Below are 21,629 nucleotides of genomic sequence, written 5' to 3' on the forward strand. Positions count from 1 at the left end.
GCTGTTTTTGTGTTTGTCACATTTCAGCGAATTCGATGCTCACGCTGACCGATCGGCGCTCCCTTCGGTTTCTGACACAGGGTGTCCTGGGCCTGTTTCAGCGTGTCCTCCCCAGACGTGGGAGGAACTCGCCGTTTTCTTGCTAGTGGGAGAATTGGATTTGGCAGAACCGTGGGCCGAGAGGCCGGGGGCCTTACCGGTGGATTGTCATTCTTTGGGGCATTTTCACTGAACAGAGCGGGAAACACATATTTTTTAGAAAGAGAAAAATAGAGAAAAATAAATTATGAGTTTGTACATATTCCAATTGAGATGAAAGTTTTTTCTTTAAGTTGGCTATTCTGATTTTATATTTCTTTATCATTACTCTTAAAAATTCTAGTTTCCAGCCGTAGTTACACAAGTGCTTTTGCCTTCCTCTTGTCACGTGTATGACAACTTCCAAGCTGCGCTGTCTGTACTAATACCTGAACGTAGTTTGTTTTCTTTGTGGATCTTTTTGTCCTTTTTACATATCCTGCTAGGGAAATACAGCCGAAATGTCGTAGGAATAGGTAGTGACTTTTCCGGGTGTCCTTTTATTGTTCTTTCTGGGGGAAAGTGTATGTTATTTTTATTTATATTTAAACAATTTTTTTTAAATATTTAGTAATATTTACTAGTATTTATTAGTAATATTTACTAGTAACTAAAAATATTTAGTAATATTTTTAAGTATATAATATAAAGTTAAAAATTTTTATATTTGTCATACAGTAATGTGTATTCTTACACCTTTTTTAATGCTTTTTCTTACTGAAATAGTAGGGTGCTGTAAACATTGTCTTGCGCTACGTTTTCTCGGAATGGTACATTCTGGAGATCACTCCTTATCAACATGCAGACATCTTTGTCCCTTTAGACAACTGTATAGTGCTCTGCTACGTGGGCTGCCCGGAGTCATGCAGCTGGCCCCCACACTGACGCAGTCCTACATCTGGTGTGAGACTGGAGTATAATTGAAAACTTGAGGGTATTGGAGTCTGTGTCTGTACTTAAACGAGGACTCCAGGGTCAGTGACGATTAGCAGGAAATGATTTGACTCATGTAGGCATCCTGATTTACTTTTATTTTTTATTTTATTTTATTTTTTTTTAAAGATTTTATTTATTTATTCGACAGAGATAGAGACAGCCAGCGAGAGAGGGAACACAAGCAGGGGGAGTGGGAGAGGAAGAAGCAGGCTCATAGCGGAGGAGCCTGATGTGGGGCCCGATCCCAGAACCCCGGGATCACGCCCTGAGCCAAAGGCAGACGCTTAACCGCTGTGCCACCCAGGTGCCCCTGATTTACTTTTAAACTAACCACTTTTTTTTTTTAAGAATTTTTATTTATTTATTTGACGGAGAGAGAGACAGCCAGCAAGAGAGGGAACACAAGCAGGGGGAGTAGGAGAGGAAGAAGCAGGCTCCCAGCAGAGGAGCCTGATGCGGGGCTCTATCCCAGAAACTGGGATCACGCCCTGAGCCAAAGGCAGATGCCTAACGACTGAGCCACCCAGGCGCCCCTAAACTAACCACTTTTGATGGAAATCTTTAAAATATATTACAGACTTCTCTACAGCTTAGGGATGTTTTCATTATTATATTTAATTCTGATTTTCTCTGTCTTCCCTCAATGTTACGTATTGGCCAGTCTCACATGCCCATTTCAGAAATGTGCAGGTCTTTCATGAAGGTTTAATCTCTGCTTTTGCAGCACCTTGGCTGACGTATGGGAAAGTCAGATTTGTAGTAAGCCTGGTATTCACGTAAACGGTGTTTTCCTTCATGTTTACTGAGACTGAGAAAACACGCATCACTGTCTTTATCTAACTTGTTGCTGCTGTGATCTCCTAGTATGTAGTTAAGACTGTTCCCTTACTAATAGTAGTAACTGTCTCTGACTCAGATGTTCTGCCTTACTCCATACGGGTCCTGTTGGAAGCTGCTGTGCGGAACTGTGATGGCTTTTTAATGAAAAAGGAAGATGTCATGAACATTTTAGACTGGAAAACCAAACAAAGCAATGTCGAAGTGCCCTTTTTCCCTGCCCGTGTTCTTCTTCAAGATTTTACGTGAGTGATATGCATTTCCTTCTTAAAATCCAGACTCCCTGATGGTTGGCTCTGTTTTTAATTCTGAAGATTAGTTTATAAATTTAAAGAATTATCCTTTCTAAACTAAAGCAATTCATTAAAAATGAGGTGCCTGTTTTTTGTACTCTTTATTGAAAATCTGCTTTTGCTGAACTCTTCCTGCTTGTCGTCCCCAGTTGGTGAGTGGGCTTCTCAGACTTAAACATGGAAACCTTATTGCCCAGCTGCTGTACCTGTCCCTCTCCACGTCTCTCCCATCACAGGAAAGGCCCGATTCCTCTCTTTCCTTCCTGCCTTACCCAGTCCGTCAGCAATTCTGTGGACTCTACCTTTGAGACGTGTCCTGAGCCCACGTATCTCTTACCATCCCGATCCTGGCGCCGGGCGCTCTCACCAGGACTACAGCTGTTAGTGTCTCTAGCCAGTACCCCTGCTTGCACACTTACGATCTGTAGTTGTCTTTTTACGGTAGATCATGTGACTTAATTAAAAATGTTAACCAGGGTCCCATCGTTCCCCCGTACTCTGATGGACGTCCATCACACTTAGAATAAAATCCGAAGTCTGATCTGAGTCCCCAGGAATTCTCTATTGGAAGAGTTTGGAAGGAGCTGTTGGAGTTAGCTAGATAAATAAGAGCCTCCCCCTCACTTACCCCCCCAAATCTGGTTTGTATGCCGCTGTTCTTTGTACCCTGTGCGCACTAGCACGGTACTTAACGATACCGTTCTGTGGTCTTGGAAGCATATTCCCTGCAGAGTCCTGTGTGACCAGCCGGTGTCGCCGGTGTCTGGAAGCTCGTACATCTGGTTGAGGGCTCTGAGTCCTAAGAAGGCTCTGGGAGGGCGGGGAGTCTCATGAAATTTAAGACGGGGAAAGAATTCCATAGACAGTTCTCTGGAAATTTTCTTTTGTCTCTAAAAATCATCTCTCGTGTTATTTGTGGCACTCAAGTTCTCAGTAACTTTAATGCTAATTCTCATGTAACCAGGATATGTCGAACTTTGGGTAACAAGTATGTAATCTAATGCGAGTGCAAGCTAGAAAGGGGTATGTTTAGATATAAAAGTGAACAAGTGAATATTAATTATTTGAGCATATGAAAGTACAGTTCAGACCATAATTTCATCATTCTTTATTTTTTTAGTGGAATACCAGCAATGGTGGATTTTGCTGCTATGAGGGAGGCAGTGAAAATTCTTGGAGGTGACCCGAAGAAAGTCCACCCTGCCCGTCCGACAGATCTCACAGTTGACCACTCTTTACAGATCGACTTCAGTAAATGGTACGTGAGCACAGATATTTGTGAAGAGGGCTGCGTGGGTAGCCAGCAGCCAGCCCCCTGGTTAGAGGAAAGGGAGTAGAGACGGTTCGTGCCTGAGTGAAGGCTGCCACGTTTAGTGCACACTGATCTAGAAAAGAGCTGAAGTTTATGTACTGACGAATTTTTTTAACGGAGTCTGAATTTAAAATGGTATTTGCGTTTGTAGATTTCTGCTGCATTTTTGATAAAAATGTGAGCCTAGAACCTGCTTTGTGGATTGAATGTTTCATTATCCTTTGTTTTTTAACCTACTTGCCTTCGAGAGAATCTAGACAGGAGCCGTGAATGTCTTTCATTGGTGATTGAAATCACAGTGCTTAGTAAAACTCTGTTTTCCTCGCACTGAAATACATGTCTTCTATTTAAAAGGTCCCTGTGACCAGGGTCAGACCAGAGAAGACCTAATTCTCTTGTAGATGGTCTGTCGCACGGGCGAAGGGGACTGTTCCGGCCCGCGAGCGCTCTTGTCCTCTAGGTTAGCGTTGCGGCTCTGCTGCTTTTAATTGTTAACATGGCAGGAAACCCACATGGGTGCTGCTAAAGGTCATCTCGATTGTCATAGAAGTACATGAAAATGATTTTCTTGGACACGTAGAGTTGTGTTTTCATCTCCATAAATTTAAGTGACCTATTTCTGGGTTCTTTTGTAATTTGAGATTCGCCGTTGAAACCTGAGTTAGATGCTGTATTAATGTTTGAACAACATTTACGTAGTTGCAGATAACATTGCCAAGGGTGTTCTTTTTGAAAAGCTAAATTTCTGTCACTTTGTGAGTGGTCTTATTCTGTTTCCTTTTTTGGAATGCTAGTGCAATACAGAATGCCCCAAACCCTGGAGGTGGCGACGTGCAGAAAGCAGGAAAGCTCTCTCCACTCAGAGCGCAGCCCAAGAAGCTGCCCTGCAGAGGCCAGACCACCTGCCGAGGATCGTGCGATTCTGGAGAGCCGGGCCGAAACTCAGGAAAATTTTCTTCGCAGATTGAGAACACGCCCATTCTCTGTCCTTTTCATTTGCAACCAGTGCCTGAGTATGGGATTTTTTAAAAAAATACTGATCAGTGCTTGGTTATTTTTCCGTTATGGAAATCCCGTTTGCTCCTCTTTCCCTCCTGGTTCCTATGGTGCGGCCTTCCCCTCCTGTCCCGAACGAAGCCAGTTAAGATGGTAGTCTCTAAGTCCCGTTATCGATTTCTGTTCTGTAGGAAGAAAACCTTTCTCAAGATTTTTCTATAAACATGTTTAATTTTGTGACTAATGTAGGCAGAAAAATAGGATCTCATCTTAAGCTCTGAATTTTTTATTTTAGTGAATCTGTACCATTCACATGTTCTTCATTCGTTCACATTGCTTTTGTGAATTCTCTACAGTTTTAGCTTTTCCCTCCTACTAGATTTCTTGTTTTTTCCAATTGCATGAAGAGCTTGATGTTAAGAATATTATAATGATAAAAAACCCTTTTAGGTAAGCAGTTGCCTGTATGGTGCTATGGGAAGCAGTGAACCTGCCCAGGAAAGAATTCTGGTCTTATGAGTAGGTAAAATTTCCTAATAGGTAATTTCTCCAAAAAAAATTTTTTTTGAATTTTTGTATGCTATAAAGTTTCCAAAGTGTGTTATCTTTAAGAGTTGTTTACCCCATTGTCATTAGACTGTCAAAAATTTTTTAAATTTAGTAAGAAAATGACATACTTTTTCAAATTAAAAAAAATAATACATTTAAGATTTAGAGTAGCTAAGAATAACATCGACACGTATCTTGTCCTAAGTGCTACATGACACATTAATTTGTGTGTCCCTGAACTGGTTCTTTCAGATTCTCTGTAGTTGTACAATTGGGGGCTCAGTATTTCCGAGGCCTCTGGTCACAGTAACCTCACGCACTCTTCCTATCTGGGAATTCAGTATAAACTGTAGGTTCCTCGCCATCAGGTTATGACCGTTTTATGTAAGCAGTCCTTGTTCCTGCTCCCTGGTTGTCCTGCTCGTTAGGTGCGTGTTGATGTCTGAGATGAGCAAACCTTCTTACACAGAAATGAACTTCCTGAAAAGGGAGACTTACTGATTCAAACATCGTTGATTTTTTTTTTTTTTTTTGGTTGCCTTTTTATAACTGGCAGAGTGTGAAGTGTGAAGATGATATATTTTTAATTAAAAATACAATCTGGTGTAACATTTCCCCTCAGTTTTGACTCCGAATTACAAAGGATTTGGTTGGGTTGGACTGTAGTTTCTGGCTGTTGGAAAACAGTGGCTCTCGTCTGTGCCACGGAGCCTTGGTGCAGCCCAGTTACAGGCCCAGACAGGGAATGGACGGGTAGGAAGTGGGCACTGGAAATCGCTGCCTAACTTGAAGTTGGGTTCTGAGCTCACAAGCGAGGGGCGCTTTGTAGCCGTACACGCTGTGGGACGTGCAGTCATTGGACTGGCTCCCTGAGTCCTGCGGAAAATCTCATCAAGATGTGCTGAGGCTTCAAGGGATCTCTCAGCAATGAATTAGTCAAGTAATCTTTGTGGTTTTTAAAAAAGTTGACAAGGGAACATCTGTAATTGTCTGGACCCTGGAGGACACACATAATTTAAGTTGTATTGATAGCCTAGTTAACACTTGATCACCAGCTGGCAGGAAACAGCCTAAAACTGCTAGAAATCGTTTTTTCTTTTCTTTTTTTTTAAAGATTGTATTTATTTATTTGAGAGAGAGCACAAGCAGGATGAGGGGCAGAGGGAGAAGCAGACTCCCCGCTGAGCAGGGAGCCCACACGGGACTCGATCCCGGGACTCGGGGACCCTGACCTGAGCCGATGGCAGACGTTTAACCAACTGAGCCCCCCAGGCACCCCTAGAAATCATTTTTTAAATGTCCGTTAGATAAAAATAGCTTCCTGAAAGTGGCAGTGTTTACTGCTTGGACGTGGATTGTTTTTATCTCTTCGTTTAAATGATGCACGTAAAATATGTTTATAATCCATATAAAATAAACTGCCACTTACACAAAAAACAGAGCTTTCCGTTTTGGGTGAGATGAATGCAAGCGTTTCTGCGCAAAGCTGTGTACGCGCGAGGTGGCCCCGTCCGCACACGCCCTCGGAGCTGCAGCCGCCGGGGGAGGGAGTGCGCGTGCGCCGACGACTTGGCTGCCGCCCCCTCCCTTGCGGGGGGACTCCCGCCGGGGTTGCGTGTTGTGGAGCGCTGCTCGCTCGGGCCCGTGTGTCCGTTGGGTTTGGGGGGGGGAGCCCTGGAAATAGCTGCCGCGCGCTATTTAAAGCAGAGCTGCTTGTTGAAAGAAAACAGCCGATTCTGAGAAGTCTAGTAAATTGCTGTTCCAAGAATTTTTAAAACGTGTTTGTGCATAAGAACGAATGCTTAGAAACAAGGCAAGGCTTTTGTGTGATAGTGCATTTAATGCCGGCTCTTCTTCCTTTTAGACCTGAAACAGTGTTAAAAAACCAAGAAGTAGAATTTGGCAGAAATCGGGAGAGGCTTCAGTTTTTCAAGGTACACTGATTTAGGGGGCATTTTTTATTGAAATTCATGAAATATTGATAAGTATGATTTTTATATCCTTTAAATTAGTAGGGGGTTTTTTGTTTTTTTTTTTAAGATTTTATTTTATTTGGCAGAGCGCATGGGGAGGGGCAGAGGCAGAGGGAGAAGCAGACGCCGCACTGAGCAGGGAGCCTGAGGTGGGACTTGATCCCAGGACCCTGAGATCATGACCTGAGCGGAAGGCAGACATTTAACCAACTGAGCCACGCAGGCATCCCTAAATTAGTTTTTCAATGCATTGTGGCAATAGAACCTTTTCTTCCTTCAGAAAAAAATCTTGTTGGAAACCCCAGTGTAGAAAACAGGATGAAACCAAGTGGCTGTAATTTGAGGTTGCAGGAAGGCCTTGTGCTTGGCCACCCCCACCCCCCGCTTCCTGTGTGAGTCCTTGGGGCACCGTTGAAAACTACCATTTATCTGAACTACTAGAACATTTCTCTTTGACTTAATTTTGCTTTAATAATCTGCAAAATGAATATGTTTAGAGTTAGTATCTCTGTATTTGTCCTCATGTGTCTACTGTAAACATCAACCATTTGAATGTTGGTAAAATATTTTTAGTGTCAGTATTTACTTGTGTTTTGATTGTGAGCACAAATTGATACACTAACACTTGGATTTTTTAAACTTAAACATGACAGTGGAGTTCAAGAGTTTTTAAGAACGTGGCTGTAATCCCTCCTGGAACTGGAATGGCTCATCAAGTCAACCTAGAGTATTTGTCGAGAGTGGTGTTTGAGGAAGACGACCTCCTCTTCCCAGACAGTGTGGTTGGCACAGACTCGCACATAACCATGGTGAACGGCTTGGGGATTCTGGGGTGGGGTAAGTAAACCACTCAGTATATTTAATTTGCGGGGGACGTGGTGTCAGAAACATTGTAAAGGAGTGTAGGTAGCGGTCTCTATAGGCTCTTTGGGGCGGTTTCCTCATCTGCAGTAGCGGCGACAGGACGACTCTGGACCCGAGCGTGTGTGGACAGCGTGCCCCACGCAGCGCTGCCGTCATGGAGCGATCACCAGGGACGCTGTGGTTACTCCCTGGTTCCAGTCCTACGGGACTTCTGGCCTTCTTTAGGACTCTAGATTCCTTTGTGTTTTATGCAAGGCCCTTTACAACCTGCTGCCTCCGGCCGTTCACGCACACACGTCTTAAAGACAAGTCGTGGACTCCCCCAAGTGAGCTGTGCGTGTGTACCTCCCGGTTTGGCCTGGGCTCTCCCCTCTAGCAGGATAGGCTTAGTCTCTCGCAGGGCGTTAGACTTGCTGACTCGTCCTGACCTCTGGACTGCGCTTGCTGAGGCTCATGGGCTCTGGCTTCAGGCTCTATCTCGAGCTTCAGTACGGTGTTCAGCATGATAAATACTGGACGTTGACTGCATTTCCTACGAAGGTAGACACCAGTCTGTTTCAGCCATGTGAGTGAGTCATTCTTTGGCAGAGATTGGGTCCACATCCACGTAGTAGGGCAATGTGGCGGCTCTGAGCTGCTTCGTGAGTAGGACGCGCTCATGGGGCACTCAGACAGCAGATGTACGCAGAGAACTTACATAATCTTCAGGTGCGCTGTGCTGACCGTCTGTCTTACCGCTTTAGGCGTTGGAGGCATTGAAACCGAAGCAGTGATGCTGGGTCTGCCAGTTTCTCTTACTCTACCGGAGGTGGTTGGATGTGAGTTGACCGGCTCATCAAACCCTTTTGTCACGTCCATAGATGTCGTGCTTGGCATTACAAAGGTAATTGTGCCAACCGCATGGTGTAGCGGACATTTCGTGCAGGGGTCCCGTGAGGGCAGGGTTGGGTTCTGCACTGCCCCTGCTGTGCCCTGGCCTTCTTGGCCGTGGCCTCGTGGTGACCAGCACAGGAGCAGCTGCAGACACAGAGCCCTTCCTTGGTGCCAGTGGGTACAGAAACGCTTGCTGTTTGCTTGACTCTTGCCTCCTTCGTTCCTCATTACAAGTCTGGAAGAGCACTGCTGTGACCATCCCCATTTCATTTCTGAGAAAACAGAGACGCCGTCAGGTTGAATGACTTGGGAGAGGGTCACTGGACTGAGCAGTGAGTGCTGGAACAGGACGCATCCAGGCTCCTAACTGTTACGGTCTCACTTGTTGACCGCGTGGATTAGAGAATCCTGTTTAGGAAAAGTATTTGTATTTCTTTAATACCTAACTGAATCATTTGCCCTTTAGAAACGATTTCTGTCCTGGAGAATATGGACTATGGAAGTGCGCCAGTGTAAAGATTGTCTGTTAGCTGTTTTAACACTTTTAAAGGATTATAGAAAACCTTAACGTGAATTTTTAAAATACTGGGTGCATGCCTATAATACGTGTACTCTAGAATTTCCTAGTGAATGGTAATTTGTAAGTCTCCATCCTGAGCTTCTGGTTTTCAGTAACTTTAATGATTAAGTCCCTTTGTTAAATAAATGAGTGTGGGTAATATCCCACGTACAACGCCAGTTTGGATCCTGGAGCCTCCACTTTTCTGGTTAGATGATTGGTCTGAAGGCTTTAGAGAGTCTCTGCAGGGGAAGAATGGGTCCAGCCGCGCTGTCGACGTTTAGCGTGGAGCCTTCTTCCCTAATTGAAAACATGCTGACACCTTGTAGAGGTCGTTGACTCCGTGCACGCATGGAACCGAAAGATAAGACGTTAAACTGAAGATTGCAGGATTGTTCCTAAGAGAGAAGGAGGATCTCAGTATGCTTTTAGAGAAATATCTACTTTCCTTTGGGTAACCTGAGAAGTAATGCCACTTTTTAGACCCCTCTGGCTATATATTTTTGTAACAAGATTACGTGTCTATTTTTAAATTTTGGCGTGTTGGTACAAAATTAAATCTATCACGTATGTTTACATTTATTAAATATTTTCTCTGCTGAGGTGCTGTTGTATTCATGACCTTTATAGGATTAATCCCATATCATTTTTCAAAGTGTGTATTGTGGCGCCATGAATTTGTTGAAACAGCCTTTAGCTTAGTGTATCTTAACGTGTGCTGCTCTGACCCTCAGAACTACAACCGTGAACATGAAAACACGTCTTAGCCTTCTATACGAGAGTGGATTAAAGGGCCCCTCGCACCTCTGCACTGTTAGGGCTGAATATTATTCTTGGGTCGAAGGTGGTCTCATTCCAAGTTACCTCCCTCGGCGTCTCCTGCCCCAGTCTGAGGCCGTGGTGTAGTTAGACGAGCCGCTGGCGTGGTTACTTGGTAATAACTCGGAAATGTGACTTTACAAGGACGTGTGAAATCCTGTCAAAATGAAATTTACCAATAATGAACGATGCTGTAAATATGTGGACAGGGTTGGAATTCGAAGAATCTTTGTAGCCAGAACATATTTTTTTATTTAAATACACAGTTTGATCAGCAGGGTAGTATTCCATTAAATCTAAGATGCCATCAGTGGTTAGCACTGTTTCGTGTCCTCTAAGAAAGAGGAAAGGCTGCCGGCTAACACGCGCACTGTTGGGTCGGAGGTCTGCCTCGATGTCAGAGACATTCGCCTGCAGATCTAGCCATTTTCAGCTCTTAAGCCCTTTCTGCCCTGCCGGACGGTGATATTGGGCCGGCCTTCTGTGGACTGTTTATCTTAAAATATCTGCAGACCCAGAGTGAGTTGACGTTTGATAAGAACAACAGAGAACCTTTTTCATCCGCTGTCACTGGTAGGGGTAAAAGTCAGCTTTTGTGCTTTTCAGAGAATCCATGCCAATCTTACTAATTGTGTGTGCCTTTCTGTGTGTCCCTTTGTATAGCACCTCAGGCAAGTAGGAGTGGCTGGAAAGTTTGTTGAGTTTTTTGGAAGTGGAGTTTCACAGTTATCTATAGTGGATCGGACCACAATAGCAAACATGTGTCCAGAATATGGTGCTATCCTCAGCTTTTTCCCTGTTGACAATGTGACATTAAAACATTTAGAACATACAGGTAAGAAGATGAAAGATCATTAGGATAAATGTGTTACCCGTCCAGTGTGTCTGTCTAAGTATTTCCTAATAACTACTTTGTGCATGGTGTTTAATATTCAGGAAATGATCTTATTCTGAAATAGTGGCTTTCAAGTAAACTGCCTCGGACGTCGTTAAAGAATGTTGTGCCCTCAGAACGTAGTCCCTCCCGTGTGACCCATTCACAGTGATTTAGAGGGATGAGTCCAGCGCCGGTCTCGGCCTCACTTCTTCCAGGACGGGTGGCTGCCGACCCTTCTTAGCGGTCAGAGCTGCGGTTTGATGGGAGGCAGGCCTGTGCACACTCCCATTCTCTCAGCTGTCCCCCACCAGGAGTAGAGGAGTCAGCAGACGGAAGAGTCTGGGGACCTGTGCTCCGTCTAAAGAGTAACACGATTTTGCAAAAAGCAGCGTAGGGTTACAGTTTCCACATCTTTTTTGTAGCCTGATTAACGGGAGGTTGGACCCTCTTGTATTGACAACTTTTAGCGTAGAAAGTACCTGTGAGACCAGCATGTGCTCCTGCGACCTCCCTCCTGCCGCCCACTTCCCTTCTGTGAGACCGTTGCTGAACTACTGGTCTCTGATCATAAGTACATTTGGGGGACAGGGTCTCGTATCTTTCATTCGGGGGCACATTTTATAAGTTAATAGGCCAGATGGCAAGATGGACAGGTGGTCATTTGGAACATTGGAGGGAACGGTTCTTATCAAGTGCAGAGCTTTCTCTAAAGGGTATTGGGTTGGTAGAACATTTAGAGAGAAATGGTGGGGGTGCCTCCTCCCTTCCATGTTGATATGACTTGTATATTAGTGATCTGTTGCTGTAACAAGTTTCCCTAAAACTTTATGGCTTAAGACAGTAATAATCACTTACGGCTGCGTGGTGTCCACGGGCGGTAATGTAGGCGGCACGGCTGGCACAGCGTGTGTCTGCTCCGTGATGTCTGCAGCCTCAACCGCGAGACTTGGGAGCCCAGGGTGCTGAAGGTTGGTCAGTGGGTGCTTAGCTGGGACTGTCCACCACATCTCCTACTTGTCCTTTCTCACGTGGTGGCTTCTCAAAGGTGGGTGACCTACAAGAGCGAGTGTCAGCCAGCCAAGGGTCTGTCCCAAAGCTCATGTCCACGGGGCCGATTCTGCCCCTTGACAGAGAGATGTCATTGTCACATTGTAAGAAGAACATACAACTCAGGGAGTATACTGTCAGTTGCTGGAGGATATGATCCGCCACCACTGCGGACTTCCCATGAGGCTTGCAGAGGACTGCCCATTGTTAACATCTTGATTCCTTTACCTTCTGGAAGATCTTGTTAGACTTCTGTGTTTCTGCTCATGAGACTTTCCTTAAGCCTCATTTAAGTTTTTGTTTTGATTTTTATATTCACACTGGAAAGTAATGAGTGTCCTTCGTGGTGGATGATAATTTATTATATTCAATGTTAATGATTTATTTTCTGCAAACAGTATAGGTTTTGTGAGTTTTATAGAACTAGCCCAGTATTTCTCGTCTCTGAGTAACTTTTAAAGGGGGAGCTAGTATGTATTTTATCAAGTTTTCATGAAGGGTAGAGTTTTTACTACTCTCGAGGGTAATATCAGTTAGCAATTTGTAAAGAAGTGAATTCTGAGTACTTAGTAATGTGCAGTGTCTGTTTCTTTCTCATTGGAATTCACCCTCACCCCCAGAGAGTTCAAAATTTCTAACTGTGTTTTTGTCCTTGTTGCTCTTTCTAGGTTTTGACAAAGCTAAACTCAAGTCAATGGAAACATACCTTAAAGCTGTGAAATTGTTTCGACATGACCAGGATAATTCAGGAGAACCCGCATACTCCCAGGTGTGTGTGGGGGGTGGAGGGGCCCTCGTTGCCGCTCCCGGCCTGCAGCCCTGCAGCCTCTCTGCCTCCGTTTGCTTACCTCCAAAATAGGAAGCTGTTCTGAAGGGGTTAAATATGTTAGATTAAATGCGTCAGAGTGGTTTCAGGCACCCAGAAAGTGCTCAGTAAACGTCACCTGTTACCATTTAATCAGTTGATGTTATTTGTTACTTGTAAATTTTATTCATTAAGTTTATATGTAGATTTCTGTTAGTGAATTTTACATTTTATTAAGTCTAAATTTTTAATATTTAAAACACAAAATTGACTCTTACCCTCTCACTCTGATGCTTTTCTACTCTGAGAAGAGCACCGTGCTGCGCCCCGAACCTGTCGCTTCTGGTGATGCTTGCATCCGGTTAGCGTCTGCATTCTGTAGAGATGTGTTGTGAAAGGAGTGTAAGGTTTTGTCGGCTTAAATGTTAAACGTATTCTGTTATCCAGGCCACTATTTATCTGTTGGAGATTTGTATTGAAGTAAGTAAAGTTCACTGTCAGGAAGTTTGGGTTTTCGTGACATTCCTTTCCTGGGAGTGTGTTAAGCATCTCAAACCATGTGGTGTCGTCAAAGGTCTGGTTAACTGTTCAGCTGTTTTCTTGGGCAAGAGCATTTGCTGATCCTGCTTTAGTTCTCCTCATAGCACATATGCCTGCCTGGAATCTGTGAATTTCTGTACTCGTTTGCCTGTCCCCTGCCAAGAAGGCAGGTGGGCTCCCCAGGAGAGGAGCTTTGTCGGGTGTCTGTGGCTGTGCAGCTGCGGTGCCCGACATGCCGAGGCCACACGGGTGTCGTGCCGGCCAGTGGAGCGCCTGGACGACCTGGATCTGTCAGCTCTGGGCAGATCTTTAACTCAGCTCATCGTTTTCTGGCTCTTTCAGCTCTGTTTATTTTAGTGCTTTGTCCACTTTTTAAAGACAAAGGGAAAGAAGAAGAAAAATGAAAACTCTCACATTATATAATAAAAAGGAATAAATTTGTTTATTAAAGAAATAAAACTAAAGCCCACCAGGACGTTGGTTTCAAGACAAACTCGTTAAGGTGTGAAGATAGGGATCCTCTGGATCCGTAAAGCGAAACTGCTGTGTGGCGGGCATTGCCGTTGGGATCAGCTAGAGTAGGCAGGGCTGAGAGAAGCTTCGTCTGAACCGATTGCACCCAAATAAAACGGACAGAAGAAAATGGTAAACATGCTGGAAGAAATGCACAGAAGCCTAGTTGGGAGTTTGGGTTTTAAGAAGATACAGGTTTTTGGGGCGCCTGGGTGGCACAGTGGTTAAGCGTCTGCCTTCGGCCCAGGGCGTGATCCTGGCGTTATGGGATCGAGCCCCGCATCAGGCTCCTCCGCTGGGAGCCTGCTTTTTCCTCTCCTACTCTCCCTGCTTGTGTTCCCTCTCTCGCTGGCTGTCTCTATCTCTGTCAAATAAATAAATAAAATCTTTAAAAAAAAAAAAAAAAGAAGATACAGGTTTTTTTAACCAAGGAATAAAAGCTGGCCTTGCTGGAGCCTGGCCGGCTAGACACATTGGAACAAGAAGGGGAAAGTCCCTCTGCCGTGTCCCTCCAGCACCCTGTGCTGACCAGACTTGGCACCACGCCCGCCGAGGAAGGAGCTGTGTTCCTTGAACCCACCTCAGTTGTCACAGAGCAGGGAAGGGTGCATTTGGAGCCTGGAGGCAGGAGACCGATAGCTTTCACAGGCGTCTGCTTTATCGTCCGGCATCCACGACGACAGGAAATCGGGCAAACAAAATACTCTGTAGACTATATGGCTGGTGTGGGACGGTTTGCATACTGATCCGCTGCTTTTGCTTTTAGCAAATGTTTGTATGCTGTGTTTCACAAATTAATTTGTTTCTGGGGGTGTAGATCACCATTACACAAGTGTGGATGTTTTCATTCTGCTTCAGGAAGTAGTGCTGGATTGCAGTCTGTACCTAACGAATTCTCATTCCTTGTCTTCCTCTTCCCTCCCGTTTCCTAGGTGATCCGGATTCATCTGAATTCAATCGTTGCGTCTGTCAGCGGTCCAAAGAGACCTCAGGATAGAGTTGCTGTGACGGACATGAAACGTGACTTTCAAGCTTGCTTGAATGAAAAGGCAGGTTACCACACCACCACCTTTGTCAGTACTTGCGCTGAGTGGTAGAGGGCCAAGTACTTCTTGTGCTGGGTGGTGGAGGACAGTACTTCTTGTGCTGGGTGGTGGAGGACAGAGTACTTCTTGTGCTGGGTGGTGGAGGACCGAGTACTTCTTGTGCTGAGTGGTAAAGGACAGAGTACTTCTTGTGCTGGGTGGTAGAGGGACAAGTACTTCTTACACTGGGTGGTAGAGGACCGAGTACTTCTTGCGCTGGGTGGTGGAGGACCGAGTACTTCTTGCGCTGGGTGGTGGAGGACCGAGTACTTCTTGCGCTGGGTGGTGGAGGACCGAGTACTTCTTGCGCTGGGTGGTGGAGGACCGAGTACTTCTTGGCGCTGGGTGGTGGAGGACCGAGTACTTCTTGGCGCTGGGTGGTGGAGGACCGAGTACTTCTTGGCGCTGGGTGGTGGAGGACCGAGTACTTCTTGGCGCTGGGTGGTGGAGGACAGAGTACTTCTTGGGCTGGGTGGTGGAGGAAAGTACTTCTTACACTGGGTGGTGGAGGACAGAGTACTTCTTGGGCTGGATGGTGGAGAATAGTACTTCTTGCGCTGGGTGGTGGAGGACCAGCCCAGTTCGTAGACTCGGGCTGCTGCCGTGTTCTCGCGTGTGAGGCGCAGGCCAGAGTCCCTGTCAGTCCCCTCCCGTGTGAAGCACGTCCGTCATCTGGCGCTGTCCCCAGCCCGCTGTGAGGTCAGACATCCGTTGTGTCTGTCGTCGTAGTTGCCTGATCTCAGGCACTCAGTTGCTGCAGGTGGTTGTGGCCCTTGGGTCGTCGCAGAAAGGCCGTTGGGCAGCAGTGTTGTCGACGGCTGACCCCAGATGAGGAGAAAACCCCGCACTGTGTACTCACGCCCGTAACGTCCAGTAAATGGAACTGAATGGCAAGTGACCTCTTTGACTCTCAGGGTCTGTACTTTGTGAGAATCGCAGCTCAGACCTGAGCACTGTCTGTCTTTGGGGAGCTAGGGTCCGGCGCTCTTTCCGGAGCCTTTCTTTCTGTGACTTGGTAGTTGTTGCTGGTGCTGAACTTGGTGCAGGGGTGAAGTAGTGCAGTGAGCATGGCGCTCCAGGCTTGCAGCCGGGCCTGCTCCGTGTGCTCTGCACGCACACCCAGAGCAGGGTCACGACTGTGCCGTCTGCTGAGGACCACGGTCCGTAGGATCGGGCAGAGAACCTCAGCGTCGGGAAGATCCAGATCCCAGGGAGTGAGGAACATCAGCACCCTCGTGTGTGACTGTTCAGATTCCTGGTCCAGCTGAGTTACAAGGACGGGGCGTCGCGACCTTCACACCACACACGCGCAGTCAGAACTTTGTTTCTCTAGATTACCCAGAATGTTTGTATTTCTGTGCACGTTTGTGTAGGTGGGCTTTAAAGGCTTCCAGATTGCAGCTGAGAAGCAGAAGGATAACATCTCTATTCATTACGAAGGAAGTGAGTACAAGCTGTCTCACGGGTCTGTGGTCATGGCCGCGGTCACCAGCTGCACCAACAACTGTAATCCATCCGTCATGCTCGCCGCAGGTAGGCCTTTCTTCCCTTTCCGGAGTGAGTTTGTCCGCTTCTGCCCTACTCACCTTGTTTCTGAGATGATGCCTGGATCCTGCTGTGTTTGGTATTGAGAGACTTCCTGAGATTTTAATTGGGTCTTTAGGAGCCTGAGTTTGGTTTATGTTACTAATTTTGTTTTTGTTACACAAAAGGTAAATTTTTTTATTACGGTTTACATGTCTGTTAGTTTTAGGATGTTACCTGCTTCTGTTAATTTAGAGGTGTGGCTAATTAGCGAATCTCTCCATGGTTGACCACAGCAGGTGCACGGGAGTCCGCTGAGAGTATTAGGAAGTAAAAGATGATTGACGGGGCTTGTAAACGGACATTGTATGTTGTATGGACGTAACAGCACTCGTTCCTTGTATAAAGTCATGGGTAACAAGTGTGGGATTGCTATCATGATGGCATCTAAGAGGGTAGTGATATGTGTTGTACGTGTGCACATTATTATGTGTCCCTGTTTTCCGTGTGTGTGATGCTGTGACGTGAGGCGGTATCTTCATTTACCACGGAAAGGCTGGTGTATCAGGATAATTTTGTGTTTGTTTTAAATGAAACACATCAATAGAGTAAAATGGACGGAATAAGGACCGTGAATTCATGCCTTTGGACTTGGACCCTTCCATGAATTGGGGATTGACTGCTGAGCACTGCCCTGATGCGTCACTGTTTACCGTGCAGGTCTCCTGGCTAAGAAAGCCGTGGACGCCGGTCTGCATGTAAAACCATACATAAGGACAAGCTTATCTCCAGGGAGCGGGATGGTCACGCATTACCTCAGTTCCAGTGGAGTGTTGCCCTATCTCAGTAAGCTCGGGTATGTGAGCGCCACCGCGGCTGCTGCGAACGGGGCTCCTCAGTGATTCCAGGCCGTGGGAGCCTCTCATGTGCGAAGAGAAGACAGGAAGAATAGGCCCTGTTCTCCTGTTACCTGTGCACTACCACCCGGTCCACAGGCGCTGACGGGGCAGACTGGAGGGGCGGGGCTGGGTGTTGGTCCCCAGGAGGTGGAGGTGTGGCCTCTACTGTGCGGATGTAAAGACAGACACTTGTGAGGAATGGCTCCAGGTGGTGCGTGATTCCTGTGAGGTCAGTTTTCAGAAAGAGCAAAAGGTGACAGGCTGCATCATGAACGGACTGAATTGTCTGAATTGACGTTCTGAGGTTACTGGGTTTATCAAGCATGGGTTAAGTTGTCCCTGAACTTTGTAGGAAATAACTGTCCCATTTCTCATGGACTCAGAAGAAGTAATTGTACTGGCCATATTTTGGAACTTGTTATCTTCGATAAATCATGAATTCCTTTGCAAGACTGATAAATTAAAAAAAATTTTTTTTTGCTTTTAGGAGAGTGGCTGCAAGTAATTTTGAGAGTTATACCTGTAATTTCTTAGTTATACTGTCTTGGGATTTTTGTCAGGGACTTTCTTTGGGTTTTTGGTTGGTCAAGAATTAAGAGATCTACTCGCATTGGCGTTCGCAGCTGCAGGGCCCCTTCTGAGGCCTTGGCTCCACCGTCGCCGTCAGGTGAAACCCTGGATAGAAGCCCCGTATCCGTTTTCTGAACGGTCATCTTGCAGCCCTGACAAGCTGTATTTGGGGAACTGCCCTGTGCAGCGTGCAGGTTTTGTGTCGGATTTAGGTAACCACATCTAACTCGGCGTTGCTCTGTCAGAGTTCTTGCGTTCAGTACCGACATCACGCCTGACGGTCAGACAGACAGACCAATGAGGGTTGATCCGCGTGTCGGGGCTATGTGCGCTCAGGCCGCTCCTTGCAGGGATGGCAGTGAGAGACGAGGCCGGCCCTGTCTTGACTAACATTACGACGTCCCGTTCAATCACGTGTGTTTTTCCAAATGCAGATTCGAAGTAGTTGGCTACGGATGTTCAACGTGTGTGGGAAATACAGCACCCTTATCAGAAGCAGTTTTAAATGCAGTCAAACAGGTAAGGGGTTTTCTTAACCATATATTCTGTTAAATGGTAGAAATATATATCGATGTATTTGTATTTCTGTAGTCCTTCCACCTCTTGGGAAGACAGGAATCTTAAAATGATTGAAAGAATCATTTTTAGATCCTTGAAATAATCCCTTAATAATGTTGTGAATTGGTTTATTCAGAGGATTGGACAGTTCTGTATCTGATAATTGCTAGTATGCTTTTTGGTTATCTTGCCATCAGACATATAATATTTGAGATTGCTTATATATGATTATCCGAATTTGTACCATCTCTTGATTATATGTTTGTGTGTATTTTTTTTTCAGGGTGATTTGGTTACTTGTGGAGTTTTATCTGGAAACAAAAATTTTGAAGGTCGTCTTTGTGATTGTGTTCGTGCCAATTACCTTGCCTCCCCACCCTTGGTGGTGGCTTACGCCATAGCGGGCACGGTGAATATAGACTTCCAGACAGAGCCTTTAGGTAGCTTTCCTTTATTATACACACATACCTGCACAAGCTTTTTGCTCCAGAAGTTGTATTTCTGAAATGCTTCTTAGACCGTCTACTCTACGAATTATTTCAGGAAATCTTATCATGCAGTTACTCATTTCTGTATTCCTATGAAGAATATAAAATGTACAAGTGCGTAGTGTTTTTAGCTGCTTATGCCTGAAGCAGTCTGGTGTTCGGTGATTTACTTGGTTTCTGGGATAGGTTTTTGAAAAGATACGAATGCCTTGAGGGAATTACTTTTTTTTTTTTTTTTTTTTAAAGATTTATTTATTTAAGAGAGGGGAAGGGAGAAAAGACTCCCCACTGGGCATGGAGCCTGACGCAGGGCTCGATCCCAGGACCCCTGAGCCGAAATGAGGAGTTGACGCTCAACCACCTGAGCCACCCAGGTGCTCCTGGAGGGAGTTACTTTTTTATACTAACTGATGGTACAATGTTCTCTCCAGGCACTGACGCTACCGGCAAGAGCATTTACCTGCAGGACATCTGGCCCAGCCGAGAGGAGGTCCATCAGATGGAGGAAGAGCGTGTCGTACTGTCCATGTTTAAAGCGCTGAAAGAGAAAATGGAGGTAAGAGGCTCACTTGTTTCTTCAGTAGTTTAACAAATAGCAGTGTTTATTTCATGTGTCTTTCTGAATTTAATAAAAATTAAAATCACATTATTTTGAACATACAGTTTTTAATAAGCGATAATCATTTTGCATTTGGAATCTGTAATGTCTAGGAGAATAGCTTAGAGTATTAAAACGGATCTTACTTACTAGAAAGGGGTAGCAAGCAACCTGAATATGGGCAGAATTCATAGGAACGGCCCGTTTGTTGTTTCCATTCAGATGGTTCAGAGTTCAGAAGAAGGGCAAGCGTGGAGTTTCCCTCTTGCCCCGGCCGCCTGCCTCGCCTCCTCAGGGGCCTCAGGCACGTCACTTGCTGACACGTCTTTTCAGAGGGGTTTTGTGCGCCCACAAACATACATATATTCACAGTTTAAAAAAATGAGAATATAAATAAAAGGGTAGCAGAGGTATTCACTGAACAAGATATTTATTGAGCGCCTACTGTGTGCCAGGCACTCTTATGTTCTGGAATATATCCATGAACAAAATGTGAAATTCTCGTGGGGAGAGGCGGATAGTGAACCGTAAACAGAATCGTGAGGTAAATCACACAGTAATTAAGAAGTGGTAGGTGCCACGGAGACTGCAGAGCAGGAAGAGAGGCGGCTGACCCCAGTCTGAGGAGTCGGTGTACGTAGAGCGGTCAAAACCACGGTGTGTCCTGAGCAGCTTTTCAGGAGTGAAGACGTTTCTGTACGTTTGGACCAAGAGCAGAACTTTCCGGGCAGGGCGGACGTGTAAAGGCGTCACGGAGGGACCCTTGATGCGGGTGCCAGGGTGACCGGCCCACAGGAAGTGAGGGAACGTGGCGGGAAACGGTGTTGGGGAGACGCGGGGATCGAGATGACAGAGGAGGCTTTAGGCCGTGATTAACGTGGAGTCTCGAAGGAAGTGACAGGGGAGCCTTCGCGAGGTTGTGAACAGGAGTGTTAGCCTCAGGAGGACCGCTCTGTGTCCGTGTGGAGGATGTGGTAGGGAAGGGCTGGACAGGAAGGACAGAGCAGGGGCACCCGGCCCATGCAGTCAGCGTGTGGGTTTCTTCATCTCAGCGTCGTGAGTTCAAGCCGCATGTTGAGCATGGAGTCGATTTAAAATAAAATTTAAAAAATTAAATTTAAATAAAAAGAAGGACACACACAGTCGGGCCGGTGGGTTGGAGCAGTCGCGTGTGCGAGGTGGCTGTGGTGCGGACCACTGGCCGTGGTGGCGGTGCGGAACCGTGGTGAGACTTCTCGTGGGGTGGAGGGAGGACCCTGTGGGGGACACGCGCACTGACAGCGGCAGAGGGTTTTCTCTCAGCCGTGCTCTTGCAGGTGAGCAGTGCGTCCCCACGACACGGCCTCTGTTTAACTACATGGGTCGCTTTTTCTAAAAACCCTTGACCTTTTTAGTGGCTTCCTTAAAGTCTTTTGTGTTCAGTTTATGTAAAACTTAATCTCAGGGTATTCATGAAAATCTAGTGTACTGGAGTTTAATAAGGAAATCTTTATTCTGTCCAAAAATGTTGTGATGTTCTAGAATGTGCCATCTTAGCTTCCTTTCCCAATGAAGAAGGCCTTATTCTGGGGCTTTCTAACTAACATAAGTACTTTTTAATTCTGTTGAACATTTTCATAAGCCTCTTTTTTTCTCACTCCATTTTATCTTTTCTTTGTTCATCAACCAAACTGACATTTAGATGGGAAATAAGCGCTGGAATTCCCTAGAAGCACCGGATTCAGTGCTGTTTCCGTGGGACTTAAAGTCCACGTATATCAGATGTCCTTCATTTTTTGATAAGCTTGTAAGTACGGTTTTACTCTTTGATCTTTTCAAGGTGGTTATGAACTAAAAAAACCTCACGAAGGGTAAACGCTTTTCACTCTTTCTACTTCTTAGACCAAAGAGCCGGTTGCCCTGCAGCCCATTGAAAATGCGCACGTCCTCCTGTATCTGGGCGACTCGGTCACCACAGACCACATATCGCCCGCTGGGAGCATCGCCAGGAGCAGTGCCGCTGCCAAGTACTTGACAAACAGAGGGTAGGTGCGCGG

General features: G+C 45.8%; 1 protein-coding gene across 3 annotated transcripts in view; it reads left to right on the forward strand.

Annotated features, from left to right (window-relative positions):
- Positions 1 to 21,629, forward strand: part of IREB2 (iron responsive element binding protein 2) — a 46,019-nt gene that overhangs the window by 16,255 nt on the left and 8,135 nt on the right. For 2 of the 3 annotated variants that reach the window (XM_044388473.3, XM_026510635.4), the window contains exons 3-18: positions 1,931 to 2,096; positions 3,265 to 3,402; positions 4,251 to 4,469; positions 6,866 to 6,935; positions 7,628 to 7,811; positions 8,582 to 8,721; positions 10,753 to 10,924; positions 12,682 to 12,782; positions 14,804 to 14,920; positions 16,330 to 16,489; positions 17,201 to 17,336; positions 18,384 to 18,468; positions 18,791 to 18,947; positions 19,427 to 19,551; positions 21,275 to 21,379; positions 21,475 to 21,617. In XM_044388473.3, the coding sequence (XP_044244408.1) occupies positions 1,996 to 2,096; positions 3,265 to 3,402; positions 4,251 to 4,469; positions 6,866 to 6,935; positions 7,628 to 7,811; positions 8,582 to 8,721; positions 10,753 to 10,924; positions 12,682 to 12,782; positions 14,804 to 14,920; positions 16,330 to 16,489; positions 17,201 to 17,336; positions 18,384 to 18,468; positions 18,791 to 18,947; positions 19,427 to 19,551; positions 21,275 to 21,379; positions 21,475 to 21,617 (2,153 nt within the window). In that variant the 5' untranslated portion in view covers positions 1,931 to 1,995. Of the gene's footprint in view, positions 1 to 1,930; positions 2,097 to 3,264; positions 3,403 to 4,250; positions 4,470 to 6,865; positions 6,936 to 7,627; positions 7,812 to 8,581; positions 8,722 to 10,752; positions 10,925 to 12,681; positions 12,783 to 14,803; positions 14,921 to 16,329; positions 16,490 to 17,200; positions 17,337 to 18,383; positions 18,469 to 18,790; positions 18,948 to 19,426; positions 19,552 to 21,274; positions 21,380 to 21,474; positions 21,618 to 21,629 lie in introns of those variants that run through there. The other variant, XM_044388474.3, reaches the window with a different exon arrangement.

The sequence above is a fragment of the Ursus arctos genome, unplaced genomic scaffold (genome assembly GCF_023065955.2).
Source record: "Ursus arctos isolate Adak ecotype North America unplaced genomic scaffold, UrsArc2.0 scaffold_28, whole genome shotgun sequence".
Classification (NCBI taxonomy): domain Eukaryota; kingdom Metazoa; phylum Chordata; class Mammalia; order Carnivora; family Ursidae; genus Ursus; species Ursus arctos.